The sequence below is a fragment of the Thunnus albacares genome, chromosome 9 (assembly GCF_914725855.1).
Source record: "Thunnus albacares chromosome 9, fThuAlb1.1, whole genome shotgun sequence".
Lineage (NCBI taxonomy): Eukaryota > Metazoa > Chordata > Actinopteri > Scombriformes > Scombridae > Thunnus > Thunnus albacares.
Window position 1 is genome coordinate 10,197,820 of NC_058114.1, and position 24,130 is coordinate 10,221,949.

The 24,130-nt window shown below is 40.2% G+C and overlaps 1 protein-coding gene across 2 annotated transcripts in view; it reads left to right on the forward strand.

The window, feature by feature from the left end:
* The window catches only part of ror1 (receptor tyrosine kinase-like orphan receptor 1), a 136,665-nt gene that overhangs the window by 103,905 nt on the left and 8,630 nt on the right, over positions 1 to 24,130 (forward strand). For both annotated transcript variants that reach the window (XM_044362015.1, XM_044362016.1), the window contains 4 exons: positions 17,859 to 17,986; positions 19,556 to 19,873; positions 20,812 to 21,057; positions 21,212 to 21,426. In XM_044362015.1, the coding sequence (XP_044217950.1) occupies positions 17,859 to 17,986; positions 19,556 to 19,873; positions 20,812 to 21,057; positions 21,212 to 21,426 (907 nt within the window). The remainder of the gene's footprint in view (positions 1 to 17,858; positions 17,987 to 19,555; positions 19,874 to 20,811; positions 21,058 to 21,211; positions 21,427 to 24,130) is intronic.

A 24,130-nucleotide genomic window follows, 5' to 3' on the forward strand; every position in this document is an offset into this window, starting at 1 on the left:
TAGAGAGAGAAAGAGAGAAGAGATGGTGGAAAGTTTGAGGCAGGAACTTTTCCTTTAGTGAAGTCATTTTTAGATTTGAAAGTATTCCTTGCAGAGCTGGTTTTAAAAATTTTTGGGGCTCAACCAAGGCAAGTCTCAAGTCATTTAAGACAAATCCAAGACAAGTGATAAGTTTTCATAAGCAAATGAGCTGTATTAATGGTGTTTTTTTTAAAAAATTAATACACACCAAGTTCTTTCAATGCAGCAGCCTCATGATTAAATAAGTAAGTTGTGTGGTCATGATGTGCCTGTCCATGGCTGCCTTAGTTATGTTTTATTGTTCCAGGATTTTACCAGGTCAAAACATGAAGACGTAAGAAAAAACTGCAACTAATGATCATTTTCATTACAGATAAATTACCGATCATTTTCTTGATTAATTATTTTGTTTATGAAATCATAGAAAGTAGTGAACAACTGGCTTTCATAAGTAACAAGGTCACAGTAATGTCTTCAATTTGCTTGTTTTGGCTAAGAGCCTAAAATGTTAAGATAGTCAATCCAGCAAATCATCACATTTGAGAAGCTAGAACCATCAAATGTTTTGGGTTTTTTGCTTGAAAAATGTTTTAAAAAATAGTTGTGGAGTAATTTGGCCTTGAGATCAGTTAACTGGCTAATCGTTGCAGCTCTAGAATAGTTTGACACTTTGTGAAATAAGCTTATTCGCCTTTTCGTCGATCAATATTTGTCCATTAAATATGACACCGTAACCAGCAGGTGGTTAACTTAGCCTAGCATAACGGCTTGAAACCAGGGAAACAGCTAGCCTGGCTCATTCCAAAAGTAAAAAATCTGCTCACAACCACTGCAAAAGCTCGCAAAAGCAAGTAAGGTCTTGTTTGTTTAAACCATACAAAAACTAAATTGTAAAAATGGCACGCTGTGGTTTTATGGGGGGTTATGTGGTGTACTGTTTCTTGGCCAGGAACTACTTTAAGTCTATGCTAGTTGCTTTGCTACCTCACACTGACCACAAGACTTCAGGAAGTTAACTGCACCTGGCCAAGAAATAGATATGAGAGTGGTAATGATCTTTTCATCTAACTCTCAGCAAGAAAGCCAAAAATCATGTTTCCCAAAAGTCAACTCTCAACTTCTAATTTTTGTGACTTGAAGGGAAACTTCAGTATTTTTCAACCTGGACCCTATTTTCCCATCTCTTTGTGTCTAAGCCTGTCAGTGGAAAAAAACAAGCACTTTTAGTGGATGCACATTGACAGTGTGCAATTGCCTCGTCAGATAACTGGACTAATTTAAAAAATTGTTGTCCCCATTAGTCAAGTAGACACAAAAAGATGGGAAAATAGGGTCCAGGTTGAAAAATACTGAAGTTTCCCTTTAAGCCTGATTCAAGTCCAAGTCTAGAGTCTTGCATCTACAGCTGAGTCCAGTTAATGTCCAGTCCAAAGTTCATCAATATGCCAGCAGTTATCGTAAACTAAGAGACAGACGAGGGCTTCTACTCTACACCCGCCCATGCTCTTTCTCTTTATTCTCCTCCCTCCATCTTCCTCCTCCTTCCCTCTTCTCTCCTCCTCGGAGATGTTTTCATAGAGCCAGAACAAACACAGGGTGAGGGGAAAAAGTCTCACCTGCCAAAATTAGACCCCCTAACTTTCTCCCCCTCTCTCTTTCTCTCTCCGCACCCTGCCACACTTCCTTCACTCGCAGAAAAAAAGAACATGATGGAGACGGCGGGAGGGTGAGGGGAGTGAAAGAAAAACAGTGTTAGCAGAGTAGGAGGAGGATGGTACCATTAACACTCAGGGTTGCATGTTGTTCTTTGATTCCTGGGTTTTGCAGGGTTGGCGGCGTTCAGGTGTGATTAGCCGTGTGAGCCGACAGGAGGTTTAGCTGTAAGCTCAGATCAGAGGCAGTTAATAACTCCTAACTGAGGCCTACGTGCAAACTGCCCACACTCTGACAGAGCAGGCCTAAAACTGTCCATGTCAGACGCAATTACACACTTCCCTCTTCTTTTTTATCTCTCTTTCCTTTCGGTCTGTTTTCTTTTTTCTTAGTCATTTTTTGCAAGCGAATTAATCAGTTAGATTAAATACAGTTGCATCAGACACATGTGAAACAGGCAGGCAGAAACTGAACTGTAAATTTCTTTTATAAGTTCTTCAGTTCTTTCATTAGTTTTTTTTTTTTTTCTTTCATTGTTAGATCCAATTGAATTAATCACAGAAAACCAATAAAACTGTTCCAAAACAAAGACAGAAATTTATCAGAATCTAACAACACATGGTGTACAGTTTGCTTTTCTATTCCTTAAAATTTTGACCTACTGGATATAAAAGTTTTGAATCTGACAGCAGCGATAAACGGACGGATCCCAGAGTCTCTGTCTGTGTTTACAATAGAGGGGTTTTCTCCCTGTTTGAAAAGATTAATACCACTACACCGTGGCTGTCAAGGCCGTTTAAATTTCTCAAAACTTTCCTCACCACTTTTCTCTCAGCGCTGGCAAAAAAAAAAAAAAAAAAAAAAAAAAAAGAAATTACAAAAATAGCTGCGTTTTTTTTTTTTTTTTTCTTTCCCTTTTCCCTCCACTGCGCCTCTCTGCTTTCTCCTCTGTCCACTCTGCACTTGAGAATAAAGGAGACAGTTTTAACAAAGAACAGATTCTCTCAGCCCTGTTTTTACTGGCTTCTTTTTTGTCTCTGCTCTAACCTTTCTGCTCCTTGCTTATTTTCAATCTTCCTGTCATTTGCTTCAACTCATTTCCCTTTTAAAAGAATTGATGGCCGACAGCATTCGCCTCCTCATTACTCAACTTCAAACACCGAAAGACCTTATTTGACGAATATTTTACTCTCAAATTAAAGCCACTTTTGTCAATAAATAGAACAATTGAAAAGCGCTGGTTTGTTAATGATTAGATTTATGTGTGTATATGTATTTGATCAAAGTCTTCAAATAACTATGTAATACAGTAAGACCTTTATTTACATTTAGGCACCTATAATTTTGTAATTAATTTCCCAGTTGAGAAGTTGTTTAGGTGTAATTTGACGACTCAGTGTAATTACTCTAATCAGGTTTGTTTAACTGTTACCTTGCATGTGTGTTTATACTGTAAAACCTTGCCCGCAACTTGTATGTATCTATATATACTGTATATCTGTGTGTGTGTGTGTGGTGTGAAGCTAGAAACTAAACAACACACGGCAAATGGCTCCGTAATTAGCCAGCCGTCAACACTGGATTAAATTGTCCTTGGAGCTGACGTGACAAGGACTGCGAGGCGTTCACTGCCATCAGCCCGCTGGCAATCTAGTCGAAGCATCAAAGAGTTAAAAGGAGGGAGTAATTTGACTTTGTGTAGACAGGACTGTAGCGTGTGTGTGTGTGTGTGTGTGTCTTACCCACAGCGGTGCATGAGTTGATTGACAAATTAGTTTAAGGAAGTAGTTTCCAAAATGTGTAATGACTTGAAGATGTCACACAAAGTTGATCTCGAAGCTTTGCTCAGGCTTGCTCACAGGTATTAGGTGCTAAAATATGTGTGTACTGTACTCATAATAGTTTGATTGATATCCTGAAATTTATGTTTTTCTTCAACATCTACAGCTGTTGTGAAAGGTTTGTACTTACAACGTCTGTGTAATTAGCATCTGATTTATTAAGATGGCAGGTAGTTATACAATCACTGTGCCGTGCTGCCTGCAAGGTTCCACGTTTGTAGGAGGATAAAAAAAAAAGGAGCCGTTTAGGGGTTTTGTCTGGCAAAGATCAGCTTCCAAAGCCGTCATTAATGATTTAACAACATGTCCAAACATTTACTAAAACTGCAATTGAGGTTTTAACTCAGAACAATATTTAGAACATCTCTTAAAGATATTTTGCTATCAGCTATATCTGGCATTGTCTCTCTCAGATATTGAAAAGATATAGACCGACAGGCAAACAGACTAACACTGGTGTCACCACAAGATAAATGTCTTATAAATATAGTGCAGTTGCCATCGTGAGTTAGCTGCACAGTGAGCGTCACGTTCAAGTTTAATCAGCACATGTGCACAGCTCCCTGTCTGCTCTTTGATTCTACAACTATTGTCAAAAAATTGTTTTCATGTATTGACTGTTTTTCATACAGTGCAGCTCCTTTGCTTTCTATAAAATACAGGTTAATTTTATTTTCCGCACCACAGCCTTCTTAATGTATCTGCACACATTTATTTAAGGAATGAGAAATTTCCACACCAAACCCACCCTTGCAAGTTGCAGGACACTTACTACATCTCTTCCTAATATTCCCATGATCCTTCTTTGAATGCAAGAGGTGCATGTGTGTACTAACATCACTTTAGATGGTGTCTTAAATGTGCCTCCCTATTGTAGGTGCAGAATCTGAAATGAAGCACAAAACTTGATATGGCTCTGAATGTCCTGCTTAAGGACAGTGGAGCCAGAGAGATATGCAGGTTTGAACCCAAGCCCACTGGTTAAAAAACACTCTTCCATCTCATTCCACCACTCGGCTGCCCTCAGCATACAACACATGCTGTTTTTGGTCACAATAGGCTCTTAGCTCAGACTGTGAACTAGCCCATGTTCTGTTGAGAAACTGTGGATTTTGGTTTCACTTCTCCTCACCTCGGTGCCAGTGTCAACACTGCTGTGGTTCTCCGATACTGGCCAGGATTGATGATGATTTGCTCCATACCACAAGCATTGCACCCATTCAGACTGAGGGGTTGACAGGCCCACTCAGTTTTTGGATGCACTACTCCTCTGCCACATACTGATCCACTTCAACACTCTACATCAGACTAACACAAGGGTTCTGCTAAACTTATTTCAATTTGGGATACTGTTAAAAAAATATGTCTCTCTCTTTGGAACTCATCAGGCTTTGTACCAGTAGAGTTTTTTCAGCTTAGTTTAACAGCCGCTGCAGTATCCCCATTATAGCTTCGTAGTGCTGTTAACTGCCAAACATGGAAAATGGATTAAACCTGTGTGGGAAAAGGTAAAAAAAAAAAAAAAAATAGGGAGAGGGAATTCTGTCTGTGTTTGCATTTATTTTTGGACAGGGTTTCAATGATTGGATGTGTATGTATGCCACCACTATGTGTATATAGTTCGTGATACATAAGGAAAAACAAAGACAGTCTACTGAGACTTTTTTCACCTCTGTCCTCTACTTTTCACGTCCGGAGTAGACTGGGGCTTTTTTTTTTTTTTTTTTCTGTTTCACAAGACTTTCACCCACACACGCAGTCACACAAATGTGCATGCTTGCAGTCCTACATAAAACACAGAGTCTAAGAACTGCACACGCAGTTACTCTTACAAACCCTATCTCTTGCACGTGTTTAGTTAAGCCCTCGGCGGGGCTTAATTGCCGTCTTGTTGTGGATTCTTTTTAGCGCAGTGCTGATTGATTGGGGATCAGGGCCCTAATATGACTCATCAGGGACAGGGCCTTTGACATGACCTGGTCCCTGGGCACCACCACTATTTGAAACCAGAGATCCCACCACAGCCCCCCCCCCCCCCTCCCTCCACAAGCCTGGATGCCTCTCTGCTAAATGCTGCCCAGATCAGGGGGCTTCACACACATACAGGCAGGCACATGTGAACACACACACACACATGTGGGGAACCATAATCAGCCATTAAAACAATTATTACATTATCAGGTGTTAGGTAAGGTATAAGTCTCTCTTTACACTCTTTAGATCAAGAGGTTCATACACAACTCATTATGAACGAGGCTTTCACACTCAACTTGGACAGGGCCCACCTCCTGTTTCCTGTTTCCCAGAATCCCCTGTGTCTGTCTGTTGGTGATCCTGTTGGCAGGTCTGGTCAAGGTCAGGTCTGGTAAAGTCTGTGGTTCAACAAAAAGTGTGTGCGTGTGTGTGTGTGTCTGTGTGAATCATAGTTTCTCCCTAAGGGTTACAAGGCCTAGATGGGGTATGTGGGGTTTCCCTGAACTCTGCCCTAAACCTCCCATGAACACACACATACACACACACACACACACAGTCCCGAACAGAAAAAAAAACACATACATGCAGACAAGTATGCACAGAGAGTGTTCTTTCTTTGCCCTCGGTGGTGCTGGTGAAGTGTATGAGAGAAACAGAGGGAGACACAGCCCGCTTCAAGTATTTCAAGGTATAAATAGAGGCTTTTGTTTGCAGTTTGGTCATGTATCCTGCAAGCCTGAGCCAGAGGATGTTTGGTAATTTGTAGAACTTAACTGGATCAATGCAGTTTGATGTAGGGAGTGTTGATAAAGGTTACCCTTTTACCCTTTTTTTTCAGCTGAGCTCCTTTTATCAATCAGTTTTGTATTTATTTGACCTGACGCTTATCAAATTGCACGCATATGACTAGGAGGCATTTTGGGTTTAGCTCGAACCTCTTCTCACGTAAATATTTATCTAGACCACATTGAAAAATCTGGGTGATAGGTCTGAGAGTATGTGTTTGGCCTTTGTACCAGCTGAATAATGTGTTGTTTATTCATGTTTGTTTTTAAGAGCTCGAGAGCCTGTAAATTATCTTTAAAATGGAAGATTATCAGAAAGGTTGTGAGTGTACAGTATGCGTGTGTATATGCATATAGATGTCTGTTTTCAGGCTTGTATGTAATTTTATCCATTTGTTGAGAACTATCCAGGTTTGTGTGTTTTGAGTCCTCCCTGTAATTTTTTTCACAAAAGTCTCACTTGTTGCACCACAAGTTATCTTTGGCTACATTCACATTACATGCTAAAGTAGCCAGAATCTGATTTCTTTGCCTCAAAGTGACAGAGATCTTTTTTTTTCATTGAAATAGGTTCATGGAAAATCTTTAATTAAACAAAAGTCTGAATCCAGGCTTCTGATTTAAAGACTTCTTTATTACATGGGTATGGAAAGCAGTACATCAGTGCAAACTTCAAGGAATGAATGCTTAATCAGGAACTTATATACCGTGTTTGTGTGACCTTTGCACAACTCCTCTGTGACATCAGTTTCACACCTTGTCAGTCTCATTGCTCTTTTTTTTATAACAATCACTTCTTAGATTCAGGATCATCAAATTTTCCTTAAACAAGACAAAGAACATGATCTGGAGAGACATCTACTCAAGAAAAAACAATGTGATTACAGTATAAAAAGGTCATAGATCATAAAATCGGTGTATAAGTCAATTAATTCAGTTACATAGGTGTTTAATAGACATTATACATAGTTTAACTATTCTTTTTATGTTGTATTGGTCAGTTGTTCGGTAAATTTCCACTGCAGTGTAAAGAAGCCAAATCAGATTGTTTCATATCAGATCTGAGTCTCTTGCATACGTGGTCCAAGATCTGATTCATATCTGATCTCTAGCTGTCCAAGCGCTGTCAGAACACTCAGATAGGAGTTCATGTTTTTTTTTGTTTTTTGTTAAACATCTCACTTTCCTGCACATATCGCCTGTCGTCATCGTTCAGTGTTGGCACCTCACAGCCTGGTAACAGTAAACACGGAGGAGAAAAACAACAGCAACAGGTCAACGGAGAGACGAGGAAGTTTCGAATTTGTTTGACATTCATGGAGAAGCTTCTATTCAAGACAAACCGGAAGGAACTTATCGTAACCGAACGCTAGCACATCCATGCCATCCGCCTTTTATGATCTTACTGTCGCACAAATCACATTATTGTCGTTATTGTTGTATGCATGTGTGGCAGTTTAGGTATTCGCACCAGAGCCGGATACATGTCACTTACAAAACGCGGTTGTGATCAGATTTGAGCATTAAGACGTGTAATAGTGAACACAGCCTTTGAGCCAGGGATTAATGTCACTAATATAACTGCGACTGTGATCTTCAGTGTGCACCAGGAGTCATTTTCTGATGAAATGTTGTGACTTCCCTTTCTGTTGTGCCCACATTTCTTCAGCGTGCTTCGGCTTAATGAGGTGATATCCGCTTATTTTTTCCACAGTCCTCAGAGACATCAGGCGACATGCCTGAATTCACTGAACGTCAGATGTGGGTTTTATGTGAGGACAGGGAAAGTAATTATTGTAGTGATACCAAAAGCAGAGGAACAGTGTATAAGTCATAAGTAGTCATCAATAAGTCATCAGTAAATCTTGCAGCTGCATCGCATTCAACAAGGTTACTGTCATTGGATCAGTTCATCGCTGCAGTAACCAAGAGTTTAACTTTGAGATACATTTTCCAATGATTTATACCTGAAAACATAACTGAAAAATGCTCAATTGGACAAAGACGTAATGAAGGATACTGTCAACAGCTGTTTAACAGCTTTGTAAAAATGATCCTTTGTTTATGCTTTAACAAGTCTTTAAGCCCTTTTTATTAGTTTTCTGCGTCCTACATACGCCTTTTTACAGCAGAGTGTGTAAAGAGGGATTATTTATGGACTCAGTGTTTTCCTTCCCGACAATACAGAGCCTTTAGTGACTCTTAATCGTTCTCATCAAGGATTATTCCACTTTCGTCAGGAAGCCGTGCTTGTGTTTAAACGTGTGTATTCTTGTTCCTTCAGCTCCGTCAGTAGCCAGTCAGCCAAAACATGTGTCCTCCTGTCTTTTTTAAGTGTCTGCCTTTGTGTGTTCAGATTGGGATCTGGGATCTAGGCAATAAGCTGTCGTAAATCATGCAGGAAAGTGTGTGTGTGTGTGTGTGGAGAGAGAGAGGGTTACATGCTGTCTAAATCACAGAAGTAGCTTCGCTCTCGGCTATCTCTTTCCCCCTGTTCTTTCTTTTGTGCTCTTTGCTTTTCCTGTTATTATTATTTCCACACGGATGTTTTGGAGTCAGTTCAAGGAACACTATTAAGAAAACCGAAGACAGGAATTTTTATAGCAACAAAAATGGAAAACAAGAATGAAGTTTATAAAACTGCTCCAGGGGGGAAAAATACTTCTTATAAAATAGATTTTGAAGTACTATACCCTTTTGTATTGATTGTCTGTAAAGCCATGATAAAAAGATCCATACTGCTAGTTTCAGTCAGATTTTTGCGGCACCTCGTCACCTGTAAATTATGATAAATGCACAGTACCAAAATAAAAAGATTTTTTTAGATCTCCTAACTGTTTCCAGTCCTCAGTCTCCCTCTTTTCCTCAATTATCACCCAACCTCTTTCTCTTTTTCTCCCTGACTTACACTTTTCTCTCCCTCCTCTTTCACTTTTTACTTTTCTTTTTTTTTCACTTTCCTAGTCTTTCTGTGCTCTATCTAACTGTGTCATTTGTTTTCAGGGATCTCTACACCCAGTGGGTCAGTCATTAGTCAAACCAAAACTTCTCCTCCTCTAATTCTCCTCTTTAGTAATGGATTTTACTGCGTAACCCCTGTGCTCCATTTATTTGTGTGTGTATGTGTCTGTATAAACACCACTGGGTTTATGTTAGGTTTTAGGAGACATATTTGCCCTCCTGTCTTGCCAAATTGACAGGCAGATTGACACCTCCCCCTCCCCCCTATCAGGACCTCCTGATACCATGCACTCCTTAGGGGAAGTGATGTCACCAGGTCAGGAGCGTTGTGAGGAGTGACAGGATTGATGTAGGGTCCCTCCCTGCATGTCGAATCACCATGTATGTGTTAACCCTATTATTAAAACTCTTTAGCTTCATTCATAGTCCTGACTTCCAACCTGTGTGGGCAAAGTCTAGGCCCTACAACAAATTCTTCAGCAGAGTGCAGTCCAACACGTCAAGCGCCAGCATATACAGTATATCTGGGAGTCATTCTGAGCCCTGTTTTAGATAAGATTGGTATCCAAGTTACATTCAGTGAAATGTTAACATAAATAAATGTTTACTTTCTATCTCACATCAAGAGTAATTCAACCATTGGCAATTTCATAACGCTTTACTGTTCTAACAAACCACGGCTTGTTATGTCTTTCTGGGAAAATTCCTCAGACTCATTGGAAGTCATGCATTTTACATTTTTTTGGCAGCAGGAACAGTTGCTTGTTTGAAATATGAACAAGAACTGTATATTTAGCATTAGCAGAGATAGCCAGCGTGACTAAAGGACGTTTTCAGACCGACATTAGCACCGCGTGAAAAAAAACACATCCTCGTCATTCATTTCAATGAGACCACCCCATTGACACAGTGGGGGTTTTGATGCACAGGGCTTCTGCAAAAAGGTTAAACCTGGCTTAAATCCCGCTACAATGCAATGCAATATTGTCCAATAAGCACTGCACTGGCCAGTCAACTATATTTTTGTAAATTTGTAACACATTATTTTACTGTTTACCTCGTGATCATTACAACAAAGGATAAAATTAGTTTTAAAATCTTGTCTGCTTGTATTACAAGCTGCTGTGCAGTGTTATGTTGTCTGATAAGCCTTCAAACTAATGGACCTATTACTCAAATAAGACTTTGTGGATTGTATTTCAACTCCTCACCAGTATCTGTAGCAGCTTGTCCACACCAGTGCAGCCCCTTTGCATTTTTTAGGCACACTAGCAGCATGGCTACATGTTGGTACAACGGTCCGTCCACAACTTTAATCCAGCCTGAATAACTATTGGATGGATTACCATTTTGTAATTTTTGTGTAGACATTTATGATCCCCAGATGATGAATGCTACTGACTTTTGTGACCTCCTAATGTTTCCTCAAGTGCCAAAATGATGTTGACATTTGTGTTTTAAAGTGAAAGGTCTCAACAACTATTGGATGGATTGTCATAAAATTTGGTACAGACATTCAAGTCCATTCCAGGATGAATTGAAATAACTTTTCATCTAGCGCCATCATCAGGTCAATATTGTAATTAGTCCAATAGTTTGGCTATCACCAAATACCCACAAGACTAACAACAACGAACTAACAACAATTAGCAAACGTTAACATGCTAAAAAGCTTAATTAAAATGATGAGCCTGGTAAACATTATACATACTTAACTTGCTAGCATGCTAACATGCTGACATTTAGCTCAAAGCACAAAAATCCACTTATCATCAAAGATGTTGCCCCACTGAAAAAAGTCTTCATGATTCCTTTGATCTCTACTAAAGAGCTGTTGATCAGATGTGACCATTTTTAATATATTTTACTAGAAGAAAATACTCCAACTTAAATCTGTCCTTGGTGTCCTCTCTTCCCCATCTCTTACATTTACATTCTTGCTTCCCTCCTTTGCCAGTACGCTCTGAATCTCTCCGTCCTTCCTCCTGACAGAAGTCTCTATTGTTGCAGTCAGTAAGCAGTAGTAACACGAGGACCCAGGAGGGCCTTTTCATTCTCCATTGTATCCTAATGCAGCGCCTCAGTTGCCCTTGCTCGCTGTTCATTCCCACTGCGGTCACGGGCCACTGGCAGCCACAGACCCCAATCAACCTCAGCCTCTGGTGGCCGTTTTGGCTCCCTGTCAGTGAGAGATCATTACACACTGCAACCACATACGCATTCTACAATTCTCCTATGGTAATGAAGTTACACTGTCCATGAGCCGTATAGAGAGCCCAAAAACAGCCCTACAGTCATTGTTGATCATTGCGAAATATCATTATGCAATTCACCAGCATTGCACAGATAAAACTTTGGCAACATTCAAAATTTATGTTTTAGCTGAGTACTAATTCTGTGGTACCTTTTCATAATTGTGAACAGTCAGAATAATTCTGAACAGATTTTGTTTTCTGATCTTTTTTATCGTGTATGTCAGACTTACTTCGAGTGAGGCAATGCAGTCTCTTGAGGACAGCGGCCATGCGATTATCCATTGTTTTCTTCTTCTCATCTTCTCTGTCCATCCGTTCCTTTCCAGACCCACAAGTGTCCTTGATTTGTTGTTGGACACCCTCCCTATAATACTGTACACGCACACCATGTCACACACAAACACATACATTCACAAACACCCTCTAAAAAGGCACAAGGGAGTAGTATCCCAGTGAGTCATTGAGCTCAAAAACATATTGAAATCCAACTCATGAGCTGTTTTGGATGTCATCCCTTCCATACGTCACCTAATCTTACCAACTCCAGCAGGTTCATTGCAAAATCATACAGATTTTCATACAGAAAATCACTTCTGCATTCATTCTTTTCAATTTTAGATTATTGCAAAATCATACAGAAATACAATGACACACTCATCACAACCACTAACAAGTATTTAAAATAAAACTACATATCAGACTTAAACAGACTGTGGTATTCTTAAGGTCTTTTACCTTAAACAACTTACTTTACATCACTACTAACCATTTTGCAGAATATGCTGCTGTATTTTAGAAATTTTGGATGCATTCTGTTAATTGCTTTACATTAATTTTCCTTTGATAATCGGCAGACATAAAACTTGCTTGAGATGTGCAATTTATCATGTTGAAAATCAATTCTGCATGAATTTTTGTCAGTGTTAGATTATTGCTATATTGTAAAGCTTGTAAAGTTGAAGTGCAGATTGATTGATTTGAAAAGTATGAACTGCGATCTGCACTGATATTTGATTTGAATAGTGTATGGAAATCAGTGGAAACCAACGACTGCCTGGAACAGTAGGAAACAGTAGGTTGCAAAAAATATACTTATTTATTTATTTTAGCTTATTTTATTCATTTTAGTGGTTAATTTGTTAGAGACGAGGCCCAACAACAGAAAAATATGAGCTGTAAATGAGCCAGAGTTATCCTACAAAACAACTTTTTATCTGTTGTCCATGTACAGATTTTAAAGAGGCACCCTTAAAATAGAATGAAATAACAAGATAGTAAAGTACTCATAAAATTTGTGGTTTATAAGTTAAAACATTGGTTTGGTCCTTTAAAAAAAAACACACACACACTTCCTGATTTGTGTTGAATAGCACCCTCAGATCCCCGAAATCTCTGCCAGGTCATTGTTGTTCCAAAAGTCACCACAGTTCATAGATGAGCTTCCAAACATCTGAAAGCTGTGAGGAAATTTGGATATTTGGGGTTGCTGTCTGGCACCGAAACAAAACCAGGGAGTGTGTCTTTAAAAAACACATATAGCACAAGCGGAGGGGCATCCCCAATCAGGATACAACAGCTGTGACCTCATGGTGCCGGCAGCTCATCTCCTCTTCACTCAGCACCCACAGCAGCTCCTGGAAACGAAACCCTGAAATCTAAAATGTCATCGGGATCCGCCCCTCGCCTCCTCACCCTTAAATCCCATCTTTTCTATATCCCCTCCAACAAAGAGTGTTGAGTTTCACATCCTCTTAACCCCAAAACTCAACACAAACCCTTCATCCCAACCCACAGCTTCTTGATGAGGAATACCCAAGTTTACATGCCCAAGACTTAAAGATTTCTTCCATAATCAAAACCTCAACCAGAGTGTAGGCCCAACAATGAAACCCTAAGCAAGTTTATTTATTCTGGAATAAGCAGAGCATGTGGTACAGAGGATGTTCCACACAAGTGTTTTTGAAGATGCAAATATTTTGAATATTTTCAAAAGGTTAAAAAGGCCACCCCTTAAAGTTTTGATGAATTGAGAAAGTAATGCATTCAAAATACTATCAGGAGTTGTTCAGTCTGAGCTGTACATACAGTAATTCCCTTTTTTAAGCCATAGATTCAAATATTCTATATCTTTTGCACCTTCTGCATCCTAACAATAATGGCTCGAAAATATAGATTTTTCAAGTCCAGCAGTGGAGTTTGGACAGATCACACAGACTGACAATGAAACTAATAAAAGAACTGTCGGGGTTTTGCCGCGGTATAAACCAGTATGCCACTAGCTTTGCCCAAAAGCCGACGCTTGTTTCTGACGTCGTTGAGTTTGTGGACTTTTTTTTTCATTTCTGTTTGATCCTCTGACTGTCTCGGTGGAAGGATTGAAACAGTTGAAACTGAAGAAGAGTCATCTTTGCAGGAGAGAGCCTCATGTTGAGAGAGAGGTGGAGGGAAAGTTGGAGGTGGAGTGGGGAGTGTTGGCAGATCCTGCGGAGGTAGGGAAAGACTTGACATTTTGATCGATTATGATATTTGCAGGAATCCAGTCCATTTTGTCCTTTGCGCCAAATCGCACATCTTTCTGAAGATGATTAAGTGCAGAGTTGACTCTCAATGAATCATTCATTTTTGTGGGTTTGAACATTCAACCTCCCCAACTTTAAAAAACTCTCCCTCTCCTGTTAGTGTTATATTTGTCATCAGTCATAAACTCTTAACGTTTCTCACTGGGGTCAAGAAAGTGTACGTGTGTCTGTTTCTGTGTTAAAACATTTTTATTCAAGTGAAATCTACTTTCAAATTTTCTGTTTTTATAACGTTGCAGCCAAAACACACACACACACACACACACAAAAAATGGCTTGATTCATCATGTCAACAGTTTCTGGTTTATCAGTTAAAGATCTGAGCCTCCTTTGTGTACCCATACATTTGTGTATATGAGAAAGTGAACAGGACAACATACAAACTAGTGCTTGTCTTTTTGTATGTTTATATACTGGAGTTTTGTGTGAGCTCTAGGCCTACAGTTAAATAAATACTCGCTCATGTGTGTAATTATATACTGTTGGTGCTTTGCAGATATGTTGCCAGTTTGTTTTTGTTTTATTTTTTTGTAAATTTTTTTTGCAAATGATTTCTGGCTGAGTTTCCCTTTTTTGTATTTATCTAGTTCAGCTATCCTTGACCTATTTATTTCTGCTTCTATTTATGTGCCTTTTTGATATATTTAGGGTGTTGCCATTTTATAAACATTGCCTAACTTGTCTTGTTGTCTTAATTTCTATAAATAATCAAACCAAGAGGACCTGAGTTAAAAGTTTCAACTTTTCATATTTTACTTTCTCCATACTTCTTCACTGGCTTGCTTACTCACATCTCTTTCTTAAATAATAAAAAAAAAATGCAATAAAATTCTGCATACTATGTGCACAGTTTTAGAAGAAAGAACCTTATCACCATCCTTCAGGATGTATTAAAAAGCTTTGTCCCTCTTCTCTGAACAGCCAACATTTAGGCTGTCTTAAGCAGCTGGAGCTGCAGTCTTGGTTTCACTGGCACCACCCAGGTGTGAATGCATGTAACCATATGGATGTGAATCAGGGTGGTGCTGGAAAAAGAGCATGGCTGCTTAGCAAGCACTTCCCTCAATAAATAATGAGGTTGGAAAAAATTTAATTGGACAATGAATCAATGTCCTCAATACCTTGTTTAGGTTCTGTGGTGAGGCTGGCCTTTCTGTTTAGATCTGGATTATAGATCGGGTCTCAGAGGGAAAAGCCTCTCCTTGTAATTAACTATTATAAAACATTACACAGAGGGCCCGTGGCGTTGGTGTGTAAAATAAAAGGCTTGAACAGCCATCCACTGTTTACACAAATAGCAACCGCATTTGGCTCACCCTGCCTGGGATAGCTGACATGCACAAAAACACACACAGACGCGCACACAGAAATAAATGGAAGCACAAAGACAAAACTAGAAACCCTCAGATGTCTCACAGCCACTGGGTTTTTGTAGATGTGTCTTTCCTTTCCATTTATCTTCTTAGCCATGTTTGTAAGTTATTGCTACTTCACAGAACAGGATACAGACACTTTCCAACTGCGCTGTTGCATGAATTCCTCTCAGACTCGGCTTTCAATCTAAGTGGAGTTGGAAAAGAGTGAAAGAAATTAAAATATAGAAAGCAGTGAGGGGCGATTTGTGATTTGGGCTGAGCTGGTTTGGTTGAGGCTGTTTGGACCGGTTCAGAGTTGTAATTTGCCCGGCGGGGATCTGGCTGCATTGTGGTGTATCGTCTGCTCTCCCTTGTCATTTACTTGTCTGTGTGTGGCTTGATGTTAGAGGGGATGTGTGTGTCCACCATCCTCTGTGACGCACAACCAAACTGCCCTGGACACACTCCAGCCTTCACCCTGTATCTTGTGTGTTTGTGTGTGTGTGTGTGTGTGTTTGCTTTTAGCTCCCTTTTTCATATTCTGGTTCATTACATCCAGAATGTAACAGCCCAATCAATCAACTATCCCTTAAATCATTCATCTACTGCACAGTGTGGCAGCTTTTTTATTGCGAGACTCTCCCCTTACAGCTACACTGCCAGACATGATTTTCACCTAAAGAGATGAAGCTCTTTGCCAAAGGAAAAATATCTGAAGATGTAGCAGTTTGGGAGTTTGTGGCTTGATGAAGGGGTGCTAAGCCGTCTGCAGGCACACCGCAACATGAACTCATTATTACTGATTTCCACATTTTAGTAGGAAATTACATATTTGGAGGATAAAATCTGCTTAAACCTGTATTAAGCTATAAATGTAATGTTACCATATCTCTGTGGAATCGGCAGTATATAGACCATTGCCCTGTAGTTCTGTGTGTGTGTCTGTGTGTGTGTGTGTGTGTGTGTCCATGTCTGGAAAGCCCATTTAGATTTGTAAAGACGGGGGTAGAGGGAGAGAGCTGACCTTGGCCCTTCAGTCACTTAACACTCCTCAGAGAGAGGGAACCTAATGACCCTATACTCACACCATGCTTACACACCCTCAACGTTACTAAGGCGATATGATTTGTGTTTTTGTGCCGCCATTGGATGTCCATGCATTTACGTGTGCACGCCTGCACTATTGTCACCCTGTTTTTTGTGGAGTAATTAGTGCAATGCACACATTGTTACGTCGCTTGTTAACTACCTGACTCTCACCAGCAAAGAGGCAGCAGACATGATTGGATGCGAATGAAGCATAAAGCCTCAAGAGACTCTATTTTACAGTTGGACACGATGTGAAATGAAGCAGTGCGTTACTGTTTTTCATAAAATGGAAGCAATACATCGATGTATCAAAGGACAAAGTAGAACATGTATATTAAATTACCAACAAACAAACTTGTTAGTCTCTGTGTTAATATTAAAAACAGCTCTTTCAGAGGCAAATGTCATGTTTGGAGTGTTTGGAGTGCTTCTTTTTGGCATCAGTTGAGCAGCAGTGTGTGTAAAGTATGAGGATGATCAGCCAATAACTACAATATGGTTCTTTTGTGCTTAGTTTTGTGTGTGTTTGTGTGTGAGTGCATGCGCAGTGGCATCGTGCACTAACCCTATATATTGTGGTTGTGCCTAGTCTTAAAGTCCCCATATGGCACGACTTAAAGCACATGACACAGTGATCTCACACTGAGCGAATAGCCCGCTAGTCAGCATGTGGTTTGTGTGTGTGTGTGTGTGTATATATGTGTGTGTATGTGAAATGAGAGAGGTGAGAGATTGAAGCAGAACAAGGAAGCAGGAGAGAGATAAATGGATTTAAAAAGACGGGTGAGAACGGAGAATGAATATGTAAACTATGAAAGGGCCAAAAAATCAAGAGTCACTGAAGGAAGTTAAAGTTGTATAGTTGTGAAAACATAATCATCAACCCCTTTCTCTCTCTTTCTCTCTGTGTGTGCATATGTTTCAGATTATGGCTCATGATGACAACTCTCTGCCATAAACAGGAATAAAGTCAAACAGCCAAAAATTCATTCTTAAAGGATCTATGCCATGAACAGGGACGTGTGTGTGTGTGTGTGTGGGTTTTAGATCTTTGAGTGTGTGTGACATATCTTTATCCAAGCAAAGGCAGACCTCTTGTTTTAGGACCAGCAACAAGAAACAGCCTTTCCCTCCACAGAAGTGCAACTAGTCAGTTTTGTGTCATATTCAAACAAAGCCTGACCTCTAGTGGCGTTTCTGTGTATTGCAGCATTTTTGTGCATCTGTATCTATCTGCAGATGTCTTCCAGTTGTACAAATATTGCAGAAATACGGCATGTGTTGATATTGCTGAGATACCTGTAAACAAACTTTAAATTCTCCGATGTCTCTCTGTATGTCTCAGGGACGATTTCGATGAAGAGGGATTCTGCCAGCCGTACAGAGGCATCGCCTGCGCCCGCTTCATCGGTAACCGCAGCATCTTCGTGGACTCGTTGCAGATGCAGGGCGAGATCGAGACCCAGATCACAGGTGAGAAACAGGCGATGCATTTTTAATGTGTTTGACCCCTTTACTGCAAAAAAAACCCAAAAAAACATTATGCTTACACTTAAGAATATCTCAGGAATTGTCCAAAAATACCTATAAATGTACAGTGGATGGCTTTCATTCATAATATGCATTTTCTTCATATACATTCTCTATTCAGATTCTACATACATGTGATTTTTGTGAAGTTTCATATTATGCACAAATGTCTACCGAGCGTTTGGTGATTATTCAGACATAGTTTGGACATATTCATTTCAGATTTATACATTTATTTATAATTATAATAAATGCATCAACATCAAATGTTGCCTGATCAACAAAGCCTTATATCCCTTTAAGGACAAACTCGTCAGGGAAAAGCTGACGGTCTGCTTTCATGCAGCGAGTTCACTAGTTCAACCAGCATTTAGCAGTTCTGCCTTGATTAGAAAAACCCTGCCAACGTTTGTCTTCATAACCTGTTAACAGGCTGATAGAGCATCTTTGTAAAGTTTAACTGTCTGCATACACTAAATCAATCAAAATCTTTCGCAAATGCGGACTGTTTAGAACCTTAATTAATATCTGGTAGAAAAGCAAACAGGACATCAGTCAAGGAGTTCAATGTAAGTTCAGCAGCGGTACCACTCTGTATAGCGCACACATGGCCCACATACCGCTTCAGTCTCTTACACACGTCTGCGTCTCTGCTTTCCATGTTTTGTTTTGCGTGTTTGCATGCATATATGAGAGGTCCATTTAATGTGTATGTTATTGATTACATCCGCACAGCTGTCAGCTGTGAACAGTTCGGGGACAAAGCAGCCATGAACTCGGCCTCTAATCTGAAACATCAAGGACGAGTGATAATTAAGATTTATGATGCCGCAGGGTCGTAATAAGCCTACAGTAGGACTGTAAATCATGCATAAGAAAGCCAGAACATGCACATTCAGTAGCCATTTGTGCTCTTAAATTTAATGTCACCTTTACTGATCTTGAATATCATCTTATTCAAGAAACATGTGCTTTGGGTTTGGAAAATTGCCAACTTTACTTATTCACTTTTTAATCGCCCGTCTTCTCCTCTACCCCCAAAGAGATGCTTCTCCTGATAATCACAGCCACAGAGAAGCATATGTTTTCAATAACCGTCCCGTATGACTATGAATCATACAATCATACATTTAAAGCTGCAGGTTTTTATTGTCAGTCAACCTCTTTGATCCTCCATGTGTGTGTAAATGCTCAAAGAGCATAACGGAAATAAGAATGTCTATTTGTTGTCTTTTTAATCTGTTATTTTACAGCAAATAAAGAAAAAATGTGAGCGCAAGATTGTTTTTTTAGACTATTTTTGCCTCGTCCTCTTTTTGCATCCTCTGATTAATGTGGGAAAGAATTTCTTTTCTAAAACAGCAACAGGAAAATGTGTCCAGATCCAAGGTTTAAAGATGTGTCATGATGTTGGACTATGTTGTTTAAAAAATGGATGAGATTAATACATTAGGATAAATTCAAGAGAGCTTTTTCGTATCCAAACTCTAACTTTGCTTCACCTGTTCCCAGCGGCCTTCACCATGATCGGGACATCCAACCACTTGTCCGATCGTTGCTCCCAGTTTGCCATCCCTTCCCTCTGCCACTTCGCCTTCCCGACTTGTGACCGCAGCACAGGAACCGACAAACCTCGGGACCTGTGTAAGGACGAGTGTGAGATCCTGGAGAACGACTTGTGCAAGACGGAGTACATCATCGCTCGCTCAAACCCCATCATACTGAAAAGACTGAAGCTGCCAAACTGTGACGACCTGGCTGCCTTCGACAGCCCGGAGGCCGCCAACTGTCTGAGGATCGGCATCCCCATGGCCGAGCCCATTAACAAGAGTAAGACATGATCTCCTACTGATTGTACTATACTGACTGCTGCTTTCCAATACTACGCTTTATTATTATCTGAGGAGACACATCCTTGTGGCCTCTGTCACAGTTGCTAACTGCTTTTGAAAAATCTGCTTGTTGGCAAGTCAAAAGATGCTCCGATATCAGAATCATATTCAACTATTTTGGCCAAATATGTTTAAACATACAAGGGATTTGACTGCAGTTTTTTGTAGCTCTTCAAGTTTCAAGTTTATCTGTATAGCACAACATCATACAAAAGCTAGTTAAAGACAGACAACATGGATACATGAACACCTTATACACACACGCACAAAACTAATTAAAAGCTAAATTAAACAGAAGAGTCTGAAGATTATTTTTAAAAGGAGACAATGTTTGTGCAAACTTCAATTCAGCAGGTAGGATGTTCTGAGCTTTGGGTGCATAAACACTGAAAAAATCTGTTGCCAATTTTTGATTGCAATCATAACATCCATGTTTAATGTAGTATGTCTGGATTTGATATTCCAGTAAAGTAGTTTGTAAATGCAAAGATTTCTAAAACAAATCTCAGATTTAACACTCCCTGCTCTCAGCTGCATTTACGTGTGACAACGGTGTAACTTTGACAAGAAAAAAAAGTGTTGACTGTAATGACTTGCTTATCTCAAACAAGTTTATCTTCTTTTCAAGTTGTTTTTGATAGTTTACTTCTATGGAAAACTGCAAAAATGTTTCCATCTAGTTTACTTAGACTAGATGTCTAGACTAGACTACTTTAAAAGGAAACCTAACAGATGGAAATCTAAAAATGTGTGGTAAGCTTCGGAAAATGTTACGGAGCATTGAAACATATTAAACAAGATTTTGTTTTTTTTAACTAACTCACACATACACAAACAAACACCTAATGCGCACTCTCTCCTTGCTCTCCCACACAGATCACAAGTGTTACAATAACAGCGGGACAGACTACCGCGGGACCATCAGTATGACTAAGTCGGGGCGTCAGTGTCAGCCGTGGAACTCCCAGTATCCCCACAGCCACACCTTCCTGGCCGTCCGCTACCCAGAGCTGAACGGGGGACATTCGTACTGCCGCAACCCAGGGAACAAAAACGAGGCCCCCTGGTGCTTCACGCTGGACGAGGGGGTCCGCACGGAGCTCTGCGACATACCTATCTGTGGTGAGAGACTAGAACATCTTTAAGTCTTAGGAGATTCATATTTTGTGATGTTGTCTTTGTGACACATATGCAGATAGTTGGTTTGCTTTACATTATATTTTCTAGACATACAATAATCTACACATCTGATATTATTCTCCGTCTATCCCTATAGACCATAAGGACAAGTCTGGCGGCAGCAACATGGAGATCTTGTACATCCTGGTTCCCAGTGTGGCGATCCCCTTAGCCATCGCCTTGCTCTTCTTCTTTATTTGCGTGTGCCGCAACAACCAGAAGTCCTCCAGGCCTCCTGCGCCCCGCCAACCCAAACCAGTCCGTGGACAAAACGTTGAGATGTCCATGCTCACAACTGCGTACAAGCCCAAGGTAGAAAATGTAAATAATGGAGGTTCCTCTCTGTCACACTGAGACTAAGAAACTTGGACTTTAGATGTACAGGGCAGCTCCCAGGTGTGTGCGTGCGTGCGTGTGTGTGTGCAGTAGAGAGATGCTGGGAAAGAACATGCTTTCTTATTTGAGTTGAGCACATTTACATAGTTTTTTTAATGCTGCAGCTCGTGAAAGCAGGCAGAGTATATCATATCATATCATATCATATCAATATTTTGTTTTTGACATACATTTCTGATATGAAATTTGAGATCTTCAAACATCTGTTAATGATATAACCGATGTTCTTTTTTTCCATGAACACAAAACAGTTTTCCTAAGGATCCCTTTAATTTTGTTATTAAATAAGTGTGACCTAGATATGTACCGAGCGGCACATTTTCAGTGCTTTCTGGTGGACAAACTATGTAATAGAGACACTATTGGTGTGTCTGCACTGCAAGATTCTGTTAATATCATTTATAAAGTGTCAGAAAAACGCCCATCACAATATCCTAAAGCCCGAGATGACTTCTTCAAATTGCTTGTTTTGTCCGACCAAAAACCCAAAGATATTCAGTTTGCTATCACATACAACAAAGAGAGCAGCAAATCTTCACATCACCAAAAACCATCCAATCAATGAGGTACTTTTTCCATCCATATGACTTCATGTTTCTTCATGTTTACAGCTCTTGGTTTGCTTGTAAAAAGCCAGTGTGAACACGAACGAGACTAAAACTAAAAATCAATGATGTTTTTTTCCATTGACTGGAGCAAATGAGCCAAACTACAGGTGTGAAAGCCATCTGTCTCACAGTATATACTATATTTTTTCACTGTCTGCCACTTTCTCTCAGAATACATCAGACATGTAAACTCAAGTCCTCCCGCCATCATGTCACTCTTGCATTCCCTGCTTACAGAACATCTCGTATCACCAGAGATGCTAAACAAACACATATATACTCACACAGCATTTTAGGCTCTTCTGCGGTGAATCTAAATGAGCTCTTTTTTGCTGTGTTTGTCTTTTGAAGTCATACGAGCAGCCCTGCAGAAGGAGTCAAAACACTGGCACAGCCCCCGTGTGTGTGTCAACTGGGATACCTCGCAGCATGCTGTGGTTACTGGTGTGTGGGTGGGTGGGTGGGTGGTTGGTTGGGTGGACATGACCTGTCTCAGGCAAAGCTTCAGATCTTTATCATCAGAGCCCAGCAGGTCCAGGAATGTTCAACTGCAGCACTTTTCCTCTCTGTTTATTTCTCTCCCACTGTCTCTTGTCTTCTTCCACATTTCTTTTTCACGCTCCTCCTCTCCCCTCCTGCTCTCACTTAATCCATCTTTCTTTGTTGCTCTTCCTCTGTCTCTCCCTCCGTCCCTTTCACTCTCTCTCTCTCCTCCCCTCCCCTCTTTCACAGAACGTCTTTGTAATGTAGATCATCAAGCCTCCGCTCTGCCAGCTAATACATAGCTCACATTTGGATTATATTTCTTTTAAGGTTGCACACTCAGTCGTATCATGTCTGTTTATCTTTTTCCACATAATTTTTGTGGTGGCAGTGGTGGGTGGGGGGGGCTTATCTAGACAATGTGTCTGCCTGTTGCGAACCAGACCTTGATGCTCAAGGTAATGTGTATAATATTACCGTCAACAGCTGTAGACAGAACCGCAAAATGTCACAGAAGCGTCAGAAACCATTAATATCTTCGGGTTTATTTTGTTTTTTCGGAATGGAACGAATGTTTCGCTGACCTAAAAAGGGAGTCTCTCCTCGCTGTGTTTAGATGACTTTGTATCTGCAAAGAGTCAGGTTTACAGAGAGATCAAAGAGAAAGTGACAAGCATGCAGTTATGGAATTACACAGAGGATTTTAAATGTTCTTATGGACAATAAGGGTTTGGAAGATGGTTTACACATAACAGACCACATTATGATCCATTTTAAGCAGAAAAAACCTTTACAGAGGTGCAGTTCTCACCTCTGTTTGCCAGTACGTGTATCTAAATACTGGAATTTACAAGCCTGATGTGTGATTTCTACCTTTTTTTTTAAATCTTTTTGATAGGTGGTAAAACTTCAAATTATAGTCGAATATCTTTCTTCCCTTTTTTTTTTTTTGTACCCTTTGTCTTGGTTTAAGCTTAGGCTGCTACCCAGCAGGCTTTGCTGCAGGGTCACCCAGAGGCCATTCCCTGTGACAATCCATTTAGACACACATAAACATACACACACACAACCTGCAGTGGTGTGAGGAGGATCTGAGGGTTTGGGTGTAGGGAGGAAAGAAGGGGTGAAACAAACCCATAACTAAAAACATCTGTGTCTCTCATAACATCAGCAGGCCCCCACGCTCCCCTCACATACACATTCATACACACACACACACACACACACACACACACACACCACCCCCCTCAGAGCTCACACAGGCCTGTGTGTCTCTCCTCACCGAGGAATTTCATTATTCATCTCAGAGTTCCTGGAATCTGAAAATCTCTGCCAACCTCTCCTCACCTTTTATCTTCTCCCAAGTACAGCTACACACACACACCTCTTTCTCTCTCTCTCTCTCTCTCTCTCTCACGCACACACACACACTCCCCTCTCCCTCTTAGTGATCACCTGGACAACTCTTAGATATGAGAGTTTAGCTGAAGTCACGGAGGACAAACAAACACACACCCACACACTGATTT